This window comes from Pseudophryne corroboree, chromosome 12 (genome assembly GCF_028390025.1).
Source record: "Pseudophryne corroboree isolate aPseCor3 chromosome 12, aPseCor3.hap2, whole genome shotgun sequence".
NCBI lineage: Eukaryota > Metazoa > Chordata > Amphibia > Anura > Myobatrachidae > Pseudophryne > Pseudophryne corroboree.
Genome location: NC_086455.1, coordinates 134,833,043 through 134,845,715, shown reverse-complemented (window position 1 = coordinate 134,845,715; position 12,673 = coordinate 134,833,043). Strand labels below are relative to the sequence as shown.

General features: G+C 43.6%; 1 protein-coding gene and 1 long non-coding RNA gene across 7 annotated transcripts in view; one reads left to right on the top strand and one right to left on the bottom strand.

Moving 5' to 3' along the window:
- Positions 1-12,673, top strand: part of CDIN1 (CDAN1 interacting nuclease 1) — a 501,029-nt gene that overhangs the window by 283,254 nt on the left and 205,102 nt on the right. The window contains exon 12 of one of the 5 annotated variants that reach the window (XM_063948055.1): positions 10,771-11,119. The exons of the other annotated variants lie outside the window; for them this stretch is intronic. Coding sequence (XP_063804125.1) covers positions 10,771-10,831 — 61 coding nt within the window. The 3' untranslated portion in view covers positions 10,832-11,119. Of the gene's footprint in view, positions 1-10,770; positions 11,120-12,673 lie in introns of those variants that run through there. 5 annotated transcript variants of the gene reach the window in all.
- The window catches only part of LOC134980988 (uncharacterized), a 231,880-nt gene that overhangs the window by 26,611 nt on the left and 192,596 nt on the right, over positions 1-12,673 (bottom strand). The gene's annotated exons all lie outside the window — the stretch shown is intronic.

The window sequence follows — 12,673 nt, the reverse complement described above, 5'->3', positions numbered from 1 at the left end:
CAGATCCATCTCTACACCCTGATGTTTCCCTGTGAAATCCAGTGTACCTCACAGAAAGAGGTTTAACCATTTAAGTCTACCATAAATCTCCTTATTGCTCAAAATAATTACCGTAAAAATACCTATCACATTATTGTTAAACTTTAGGTATGCTACATGGTCTAATGCTCACAGCAACTTTGCTTTTAAAGGTGAGGCAGTTACCAACACACCTGTTGTAAAGCACCTAGGAAAACAGCTGACACAGTCTATAATAAATAAGTAAAAACAGGGTGCTGTATTCCACTTTGACGGCAGAGTGATCAATATCCACATTATCCGCTAAATACAGTAAGGTAGGTAGTATATATGTATTCTCGGATTAACTGTGATTTTGATTGTCAAGGCAGCCTCTGCCCTCGTTAACCTCAGGTAATTGTGGTGCTACTGTATTGTGCAAAAGCCACAGATGTGCTTTAACTCATTACAACCGGTTATAGTCATGTTCACATTAAAGTAGTGAACGTAAATGCCTTGTGGGTTGCTGACATTTGTATCATGGTAAGAAAGAAACATTCCTGAGTAATAGAGTTGGTGGTTAATATTGTTAAACAAAATGTAAGTTCCTTGAGACATCAGCATGTAGTCTGAGTAGCTAACATCTTATTGTACACTTCAGGGATCAAGGAAAATGTTTCCGATATTGTGTGTAAACCACAGCATAGAGCCTAGAACTAAAATGAGTTCAGGCATCGCAGCAATACGCCTCATGATAAACGCTAGTATTTTCTACACCACATACTATGATGAATTTACATATTGGGCAGAATTCAATTGTTTGAACCACTGGCAGCCAGTAGATGGCGCTCAACGGAGCTATTCAATTGTAGCTTGTGTTCGGGTGCAATCAGCCCCTGGCGTTGGTATTTCAGCTCACATGCATGCTGAAGGGAGCAAAAAGTTACCTGTTTCAGCGCTCAAACAGGATGTTTTTGCATTGCACCAATTTCTTTGTTCGGGTTTAGCTGTTTTGCGTGTCTGAACCCGACCTCTCTGGGAGCGATTAGCGCAATAACAAGAAACAATTGAATATCTCCCCCACATCTCCCGTCACTTTAGATAGGAGATCAGTAGCGATAGACAATTGAATTTTGCCCATTGTTATAAAATGGAAGAATTATGTAATAATAACGCCTATTCAGCAGCCTATTTTGTGGCTGGGAAATGGTTCCAGGGCTCCTGTTTTGCTGTCTCTGAATAAACTGGTGTATGTGAATGGCTGAGTGGGGTCATGGTTTGTTTTTTGTTATTTTTTTCATCATTGGGTTTATATTGAAATTTTATAGCCGGTGGGGACATCTTTTAATCCATTATGGATACTATGTAGAGGATTAAACTAAAAGCGGAAGATTCATCTTAAATTACTTACCAAGAAATTACAGTTTGTTGGTTGTTTTTTTTTTTCCTCTTTCAACGGAAATCCATTAAGTCATAATATTATTTTAAGTTAATGCGAAAAAGAGAGGTTTGTTGACAACTGAATGACATAATGCCGCTAAGAATGTTCCCAACTGGTCTGTGATGTCATTGGTTCCTTTTTAATTAAAAGATGCCCATTATTGGCTTATTTAGTTAACAACATTGCTTCTACGCAAAATTTCATTCATCCCCTGCTGCCCCTTGCCTCTGAGGGGTAGATTTACTAAAGCTTCTAAAAATGAAAAGTGGAGGTGATTTTAGCTATCATTTATCTATTGCATTCTAGAAAATGATGACAGTCTGGTTGCTACAGGCAACACCTCAACTTGTCTCTTTTAGAAGCTTTTGTAAATCTACTCCTCTGTGCAGTAGCGGATCTTGCCACGGGCAAGCAGGATTTTTTGTCCCAAGGGCGCCGCCGCTATAGCAAGATCCGGAGCCGTGCGGTGCGCGATGACGTCTTTGCACGCCGCACAGCATTGTGGAAGCATCCATAGACGCTAGATTTCATAATTGATCTCTAGTGTCTGTGCGGTGCTATGGGAGAGACGTCATGACGTTTCTCCCATAGATCCGAGGAGCGGCGCCGGAGACAGAGGGCAGCAGCAGGCGGGAAGCAGCAGCGGGGATGGTGAGTATTTATTTATTTTGGTAGGCGGCGCTACTAACGGCACAGCTACAGGGGGTACAGTACTGGAGGCACAACTACTGAGGGCACAGCTACAGGGGGTACAGTACTGGAGGCACAACTACAGGGGGCACAGTACTGGGGGCACAGTACTGGGGGCACAACTACTGAGGGCACAGCTACAGGGGGCACAACTACTGACGGCACAGTACTGGAGGCACAACTACTCTGGGCACAACTACTCGGGGCACAACTACTGGGGGCACAGCTACAGGGGGCACAGTACTGGGGGCACAACTACTGAGGGCACAGTACTGGGGGCACAACTACTGAGGGCACAGCTACAGGGGGCACAACTACTGACGGCACAGTACTGGGGGCACAACTACTGATGGCACAGCTACAGGGGGCATAACTGTGACCACGCCCCTTCCTCATGAAGCCATGCCCCTATTTTTTGACGTGCGCCTAAGGCGCGCACTAACCCTGTTTTGCCTGTCGGGTGCCAAAGGAAACTCGCCCTGGGCGCCACAAGATCTACTTTATTTTGTCAGGTCTAAAACCGGCCCTGCCTCTGTGCCTCCCCTAGGTAAACCCACTTTTGGAACCACTTTGTAAATGACGAGTATGCACTAAGACTGGGGCTTGTCCAAAAGCTAATCACTTTGAAACATCAAGCTACTGTATATCAGGGACGTGCGGTGAGCTAAATGGCTTAGGAGCCACTGGCTAGCACCAGAGCCAGATTTACATGCAATATATGAGCCAAAGGGTGCATCTGGGCATTATACACAGGTGCAGCAGTATAAACTCAAAAGGTGTTGTGGCTTCACAGGACTGTGGGGACCTGCTTAGCACTCTTTCAGCAGCTGGCATGCCCCCAGTCCCTCTCTCCCAGCAAATAAATGCTCCGCGCATAGCATGTATTCCCTGCTGCTCTGCGGCCAGTAACAGGTGACCTTCCAACTTTTCCCCCCACCACGGGAGGACACTGACCCGCGGGTAGGACAGCAGGACAGTCCTGCAAAAATCTGTACAGTTGGGAGAAATGCATTATGGGTACAATGAGCCAAACTCAGTGTAACCCATTTTATCCATGGAAGCATAAAAACAAAATAACTTCAGGGATAATAATGATGAAGACAACATCACTGTTTGACTTCCAAAGTTTCTGTTACCAAACCAATGTACAGTGTTTTTTGGAAAAAGAAAATTGTACACATATACATGCACAAAGCTTATAGATTGCAAGCTCTCACAAGCACATTCTTACTGTTTATCCATCTTTAACATTTGCATAACATTTGTATTCTTAATTATAAATTGCCATCAACACAACTCAGCGAAATATGTTGACGTCTTATAAATAAAGGATGCATATGTAAATATATGAATATGTAATGGTGTAAGAGACGTACGATATTTCAGAGTTATAGTCCTGAGAACAGGCTGCGGTCGCTTTATGGTCTTCATCCTAAGGATGCTGAAATAAACACTAATGCAGGTGTCCCAACCCAATAATGTGGACCAAGGCCCTAATGTAACATTTGCATAAACCAATCAATGTTGGTCTTGCCTAAAAACTAATTGTCACTTTACATCTATAGGCTATGTAGCCGAAATCTCTGGCTGTTACGTTTGGAGACAAGGGTTCCTGACTCGTTTTGATTCAGTGACCACCCTGTTCATTTCAATTTTACCTTCTGCAGTGACCACCCTGTTCATTTCAATTTTACCTTCTGCAGTGACCACCCTGTTCATTTCAATTTCACCTTCTTCATTGACCACCCTGTTCATTTCACTTTCACCTTCTTCAGTGACCACCCTGTTCATTTCAATTTTACCTTCTGCAGTGACCACCCTGTTCATTTCCCTTTCACCTTCTTCAGTGACCACCCTGTTCATTTCACTTTCACCTTCTTCAGTGACCACCCTGTTCATTTCACTTTCACCTTCTTCAGTGACTACCCTCTTCATTTCAATTTCACCTTCTTCAGTGACCACCCTGTTCATTTGCCTTTCACCTTCTTCAGTGACCACCCTGTTCATTTCACTTTCACCTTCTTCAGTGACCACCCTGTTCATTTCAATTTCACCTTCTTCAGTGACTACCCTCTTCATTTCACTTTCACCTTCTTCATTTGTTATTATAATTGTTATAACACAAAACCATAACCTTGAACAAATCTGGCTGCTTTGGAAAACAAAGGCAATTCTTGGCACTTTCCTTACATTTCCTATAAATGCAGTGTTCATTGTCATTACATGAACTTTTTTGTTCACTTCACTAATAACTCCTAATTTCATGTGACACATCTGACCTCCTGTACCAAAGTGTTTGGCAATGGCATAGACTGATTTAAACTAGTTAGTGTTTTTTGTTTTGTGCATGACAATGATTAATAAGAATGTTGCATAGTAATTAGCCAGGAACGACTCACGTTGCATGAGGCACTTTGTACCTCATACCTCAGTGATGTCACTAATTTTAGTGAATCGTTTGCATGGCAAGGAGACTGGTACAGTTTGAAATCATGCATACACCACTGGATGTAAATTGTAAGACCGTTATGCCCCCCCCCCTCCCCTCCCGCCCCCAACCCGTCAGCGGCATGGTGACATAAATGTTCATCCTAACCTGGAATTATGTGCTGTTTATGCTGCAATAAATAAAGCCGACTTCACTTATTGTTCCCTTTGCATGAAAAATTAACTGGACACCTAATATATTTAATATTTGCCAGCGTGTGGGAATAATTTTTATGCAACTCTGATAGTTAGAAAGATAGATAACTCAATTATTCCTTCATCTATCAAAATATTCCGATATATAAGAGCTCACTAGGAAGATTGATGGGAAGTAAAGTCCACCGATTTCAGAGCCCTTATAATATTCATGCATTTGGCTCAACAACTTTTTTTTTTTTTTTTACCTAGGGTTTTTTTTTTTATTTCAATTGCATTCACAAGCAAGCTTCATTACCCATCACTCTAGCGGAGAGGTTTTATTATAAGGATGCCATCTTGGCAAGGCTGTTATTTAGATGATAAATGTAAGGAAGAAAGAGTGTGTCTAGAAATTCTACTTATTTATGTGCTTGAGTATGGAAAAAAAAAAAAAGGGAGAGAAAAAGGGAGGGAGCTGTTTTTGACAGGTAAAACAAACAGCATCTACATTCCTAATGAACCTCGATTTTATAGATACAAATACAGGTCACTTAACTCCATGATGTATTGCTGGGTTTATTTTCCAGCAGGAATTCCATCATTAATTTGTAAAATGTAAATGAACTAATTAGGAAGAATATGTTTTATTTGTGACAATTTTCTGCTCATGTCTCCTCTCCCGCCATATATTTATGATGAATCGAGTATTTGTTCATTTTATCGTTTGCTTTCTACACTTCCTACGTTTGATACTTCTGCAGTTGCCTTTTTGTTGTAAATTTGTTATTGGGTAGCAAAAATTTCAAAGAAGAAAAAAAGAAGGTGAAAGAATATATATTACAGTAGGTACTGTGAGACAGCTGTATCTTGTGCAGAAAAGTTAACATTAGATGGTTTACAATCGGGGGTCATTCCAAATTGGTCGCTAGCTGCCGTTGTTCTCTGTGTAGCGATCAGTGAAAAAAAAGGCTTATCTGCGCATGCGTATGCACCGCAATGTGCACGCGCGCCATAAGGGTACGAAGTCCTTTGTGGTTTTGCACTGGTTCTAGCGACGATTGCAATCGCACAGCCGAACGCAAGGAGATTGATGGGAAGTGGGAGTTTATGGGTGGCAACTGACTGTTTTCTGGGTGTGTTTGGAAAAACGCAGGCGTGGCCGGGCGGGTATCTGACGTCATTACCGTGTCACTCGTCGCAGCAATCATCGCACAGGATAAGTAACTACAGGGCTGGTCTGGTTTTGCACAAAATGTGTTTGCAGGCACTCTGCTGCACAGGCGTTCGCACTCCTGCAAAGCGAAAATACACTCCCCCGTGGGCGGCGACAATGCGTTTGCACGGCTACTAAAAACTGCTAGCAAGAGATCAACTCGGAATGACCCCCATTATGTCACCCTGAAGGCTTGGTTTTAATTTTGAGATGCATTAATTGTAGTATTTAACTTACTTCTCTTTTCACTCATCGGGCTGGATGTAATGCAGTACAAGACGGCCGGAGCTCCGAGATTCTGGAAGAACTTGTACGTTTTATTAAAGCGTCAATCATTTTATAAGACAAAACCGGGTTGGTGTTGCCTTCTAAATGAATGCCGCTTTAAAAAAGAAAAGTACGAGTTCGGCCGGAATCTCGGATGGCTGCGGCCGTCTCGCCCTGCATTAATCCAGCCCATGATGGCCGTTTTCAGTGGAGGCCATGGATAAAAATCTTTTTTTTTTTTCCCCTATGTTCAGTATGCGGTCTGTTTATGATTGGGAGAAGAGCCTTAAATCCAGATTTTCCCCATTTAAGATACAAAAGAAAAAAAAATTAAAACCTTAAAATACTGTTTTGTGGAACTGATTTGTGGTTTTCTTAGATTACATTTCTTTTATTATCGTCTTGTTTTTTTAGATTTAAGTAAGAAAACTACAAAGCAGTTCTCGGGGTCTGATTCAGAGGTGTCATAGTGGACGCTGTTGGTACAGCGGGTGTGATAATAAGCAAATGCTAATGTAGGTGCAGAGACGCCCGCTTTTAGTGTCTATGGACAGTGCAACTACATCAGTGGTTTAGAACATTCCACCGTCAGTTGCATCAACACTTGCGCCAGCCTATGGCTTGTATAGTGTTTCCTTCTCAAGTTCCGCTAAACACGGCCTCTGTAGCTGCGGTTTGTGACCGCAGTCACGTTCACTGCCGTGCCTGTGTCATTGTACTCAGTGCTGGAATCTTTTTCTGGTCTAGTTATGCCTGTGATATTCCCATAACATGCCCACGAAACCTGTGCTTGCTAACACTTTAGTCCCAGTCAGCACCCAGGAACGCCCATGGTTGCGTGCTGCCACAACAGCGGTCGCTGCATAAACTAAATGGTATGGATGTGTTGTAGGGTTTTCTGCAAGTTTTGCACATGTTCAGCAGCAAAACATCGCTCAGCTGCAAACATCGGCATTGTATCCATCTCTGAGTCAGGTGCACCCACGTGTGAATCAGATGCACAGTTCCAACACAGTCTCTTTTTTTGTTATGTTTTGTTTCTGATGTTAAATTTAGAGATGGTTTACAACAGCAACATGAAGCGATAACTGGTACTGTCCTAAAAGCAATATGCACCGAGGTGTCACCACAATTGAAGACTATAACAATACAGGCATACTTACTGTACCTACTTTTACGATGTAGCCTCTGGGAAACCTTTGAATGGGTGTGGCGTTATTAATCGTGACATCAGACCAACTGTATACGGATAAATTCTTTAAAGAATGTTTTTTAACATTTACATATGGACCGGTTTCTGTGCGTCTTGGCTGAAACCTGTTTTTCAAGACTGCACTGTGTTTAACTACAACAGTCAGCAGTTTGCAGGTATTGTCGTTATCCATTCTTTAACACAAAAGTACATTTGTTGCCTACACATGCTGAATGTGTTTTGCGGCAGGCAAGAAGAATTCCCGCTGCAGTAAATAGACTGAGAGACAGAAAGACTGCACTGGCAGAGGAAAAGGGGAGGAGTCAGGGCAGAAAGGCAGGAGTGACACATGTCATAGAGACAGTTCTCTCTCTCTTTAACATTTTTCTTAGCTTTTAGCAATATTTATTGATAATGCTACACTGAGAGGTATATTTGGAGAACAACTGAAAATGTTACTCATGTGAAGGGGTGTTACCAGCGGGATCCGGTCTCTAGGTTGACAGTAACTAAGTCGACACTGTCTAGGTCGACAGGGGTTCTATGTCGACAGGTCAAAAGGTCGACATGAGTTTTTCACGATTTTTTTTTTTACCTTTTCATACTTAACGATCCACGTGGACTACAATTGGGAACGGTAACCTGCCCGAAGCATGGCAAGCGAAGCAGTGCACTAATTGGGGTTCCCGGTCACTCTACGAAGAGAACAACACAAAAAAAAAACAAAAAACCTCATGTTGACCTTTTGACCTGTCGACCTAGACCATATCGACCTTAGGACCCTGTCGACCTAGAGAACCTGTCGACCTACTTACTGTCGACCAATAGTTGTCGACCTAGTTACTATCTACCTTCCATACCACACCCGTTATCAGCGGGGTAGGTGGCTGGACTAAGATGCTTTGCAAAGTGCAGCTGCTGATGATCTTTCCCTTGCCTCACTTCTGAGTGTGGAATGAACGCACATACGTCTGTGTGTGCCGGGCGGGCCATTGAGGTGTGGCATGGTGCACCTTAGCCTGTAAAATCTCTAGGAGCTAATGACCAGAAATACATCCTGAATAAGTACATCAGTGATGTCATTGGTACACAGGGAATGAATGGGCTGCATTTGCATGTTGGTTCTAGCCACAGAATGCCTCTTATGGTAAATAGGTGGTATTAGCATTGTGACTGTAATGTAATCTTCCACTCTGATGATCATTCTGAGGTACACACACACACACACACACACACACACACACACACACACACACACACACACACACACACACACACGTCTTTGGAAATGTATATATGTATGTTAACAAAGTTACTCAGAGTTCTGTTGGCAGAGTACATATAGGACTTACTTTCATATACTTACTACCTTCTGCTGATGCCAGTGTCTGATAGTCTATGTGAGTATCTGACCGTCTGCATGGGTATGCATTGCCCAACCCACTGTTTTTCTGTCTGCAGCCTTCATTATTAGTATCCGCAGTTACACCCGTACTGCTGGGTGCCTATGATCCACCTGAATGAATCAACCCATCTCCACTTCCACATCACTCCATTGGCACTCCCACATCAGGCATCTGTTACACCCTTCCGATTGGTAACCACCCAGTTGCCGACTAGAAAGGTCCATTCCAAGAAGAGAGTGCACTTCCATATCCTCCGTCACAGTGTGAAAAAACCTCCCATAATAACCAGTCAATATTCTTATCTCACCCAAATTTTCCTTTTTCTTACATAAGTACATAAATTCCCTCACAAAGTTATTGGTTCTGTCATCTGCACATGGGCTACTGACCTGGACTTGCTGCTAGAAATATAAAGGCCCCAATCAACCTTTTTGATAACGTAAAGTTTCCCATCCTGACCACTGTGGCGTTTTGGTAATTGTGGATATATAATGCCAGAGACCGGGGTGAACAAAGGCCAACTCCAATATACCACCCGTTCCCTTACCAAGACGTACCTCGTATCTCATAATGTTCATTATACTATGGTAGTCAAGTGGATACCAAAACCGCTACATCCATTTTTAAGATCTTAAAGTAATCCTTAGCTGATGGCCAAAGTCGGTAACATGAAATGAAAATAAAACCAATAAACAAATAAATGGTTCAAAGCGACAGTTGTATGATAAGTCATGGAAATACTTGTGCACTGTATGCTCCATAGTACTGCAAATCAATGAGGAATATTCCTGTCATTTAGAGTTTACATATTGGTGGTCATTCCGAGTTGTTCGCTCGGTAATTTTCTTCGCATCGCAGCGATTTGCCGCTTATTGCGCATGCGCAATGTTCGCACTGCGACTACGCCAAGTAAATTTGCTATGCAGTTAGGAATTTTACTCACGGCATTACAAGGTTTTTCTTCGTTCTGGTGATCGTAATGTGATTGACAGGAAGTGGGTGTTTCTGGGCGGAAACTGGCCGTTTTATGGGAGTGTGTGAAAAAACGCTACCGTTTCTGGGAAAAACGCGGGAGTGGCTGGAGAAACGGAGGAGTGTCTGGGCGAACGCTGGGTGTGTTTGTGACGTCAAACCAGGAACGACAAGCACTGAACTGATCGCACTGGCAGAGTAGGTCTCGAGCTACTCAGAAACTGCACAGAGAAGTCTTTTTGCAATATTGCAAATCTTTCGTTCGCAATTTTGAGAAGCTAAGATTCACTCCCAGTAGGCGGCGGCTTAGCGTGTGCAATGCTGCTAAAAGCAGCTTGCGAGCGAACAACTCGGAATGAGGGCCATTGTTCATTCCATTCTCTGTCCTGTTGTATTTATCGGGTTCACTACGGCTGGCCGGCGGTCGGGCTCCCGGCGACCAGCATCCCGGCGCCGGGAGCCCGACCGCCGGCTTACCGACAGCTTGGCGAGCGCAAATGAGCCCCTTGCGGGCTCGCTGCGCTCGCCACGCTACGGGCACGGTGGCGCGCTACGCGCGCCACACTATTTTATTCTCCCTCTATGGGGGTCGTGGACCCCCACGAGGGAAAATAATTGTCGGTATTCCGGCTGTCGGGCTCCCGGCGCCGGTATACTGAGCGCCGGGAGCCCGACCGCCGGCAAACAGAAGACCACCCGTATTTATCCTCTTTTTACTGCCTCTCTATCCACCCAGTTGCACATCTGACCATCCTAATGTAAATGGTTAATAAAAGTAGCACTTTCAGGGTTTAGGAGTGTGTGCCCTCTAAAGCAAAGGGCCACGGTTTAGGGCGTATTCTTCCCCCACAGCACTTTACCGTGTCTGTCCTACTGGATAATGCATTTCTGTGTAGAGAAACACTTGGTATATCATTTCGTTTTTCATTTTTATATTGCTGAAACTAGTCTTTTTCATGTGTTCCAGCAAATCTATCATCCAGTTTCCATCCTATATACATGAGGAAATGATGTCTGGAATATGGTAAATAAGGCATGGGGAACTCCAGACACTGGAGAGGCTTAGTGCAAAGCTGCTGGAGTGCAGAATGAGGTGTGAAATGAAATCGCCACGGAGGCACCAGCTTAGCTAATAGACAGCAGTCAGATACAATATAGCATCGTCTCCTCTGATTGAAACGTCTGTGCTTGAGAGCGGATAAGAAGCTCCTGCACACGCACCTGCTAGGAAATACATTTGCTGGGCACACGAGCAGAACACGGGCAGCAACCCAACAAGACGCATAATTGAATGCAGAGGCGTAAAAGTGAACAGAGCCGTTAGTGGGATACTTGATGGCAGCACCAAGAATTATGGCTTACAGTCCCGATTTATTTAAAAATAAAATACTAATGGCCCTTCGGAGAAAGTGGGAATGTGAATGTCTACATTATTCTCTCCTGTACTACTGATTATTCATTTCCTGCGCGTGTGTGGCTTCTTACATATCTTTTTATTATTATTTAAAGCTGGTAACGGTGAAAGTTATAGTGTATGCTGTGAGCTAGCATATTTCCGCTCTATAGACCAGTCTTCCAGCCGTTCCATATTTTTGTACTATAAAGTTCCTTTAACCCACGTATTTATTTTCTCCCATATGTGTGCTTGCGTTAGGCTAACTTTCTCCACACCTCTAATTCTTACATAGGGGGTAATTCCGAGTTGATCTCAGCAGCAAATTTGTTAGCAGTTGGGCAAAACCATGTACACTGCAGGGGGGCAGATATAACATGTGCAGAGAGAGTTAGATTTGGGTGTGGTATGTTCAATCTACAATCTGAATTGCAGTGTAAAAATAAAGCAGCCAGTATTTACCCTGCACAGAAACAAAATAACCCACCCAAATCTAACTCTCTCTGCACATGTTATATCTGCCCCCCCCCCCCCCCCCCCCCCCTGCAGTGCACATGGTTTTGCCCAACTGCTAACAAAGTTGTTCCTGCAACTCAGAATTACCCCCCATGTGCACTGCAGGGGGGCAGATATAAAATTTGCAGAGAGAGTTAGATTTGGGTGGGCTATTTTGTTTCTGTGCAGAATAAATACTGGCTGCTTTATTTTTACACTGCAATTTAGATTTCAGTTTGAACACACCCCACCCAAATCTAACTCTCCCTGCACATGTTATATCTGCCCCCCTGCAGTGCAAATGGTTTTGCCCAACTGCTAACAAATTTGCTGTTGCGATCAACTCGTAATTACCCCCATAGTGCTGTGTTTTGACTTGGCTCATTTAAATGATTTTGTAATACTTTGAGTTACTTTATTTAGAGCTGCAGACACACCCTGCACATTCTGTAGGAATAATCTATTTTGAGTTTGTCCAGGACCCAAATTTCATAATTCAATTGCTGTCTTAAATGCTCCCCTCAATTTCAGGATGTGGTGACACCCCTGCACTTCCCCACCCTTCCTCTCCTTCCGAGGCTCTGTCATTCACCAGGAGGCAGTCTGCCCCAGGAGAATCTGTACGGACCCTGGATGCTAGAAACAAGCTTGTCTCTTCAAGTTTTGTTACTGCGACCTGACGCCTAGTTAGTTCTTATCAGGACTAATACCATGTGAAGCACTGGGCTTCCACTCGTCACACAAACCGACATCGAGATCCTCTCCGTCTGATGGAAATCGCTCAAGGCAGCCCAGCATCCCTCCACACTGCCAGAGATTTATCTTCCATAACTCCTTCCTTGCCACTTCCAACTAGACTCACCAGTTCCAGCTCAACGCATTGCACGCTGGTTTTCATATCTTCTGCTGCATCTGCATCCAACAATTATGCGGAGCTTTGCTTATAAGGGAACACAGCTTTTACTCTGAGTTACAATGTATT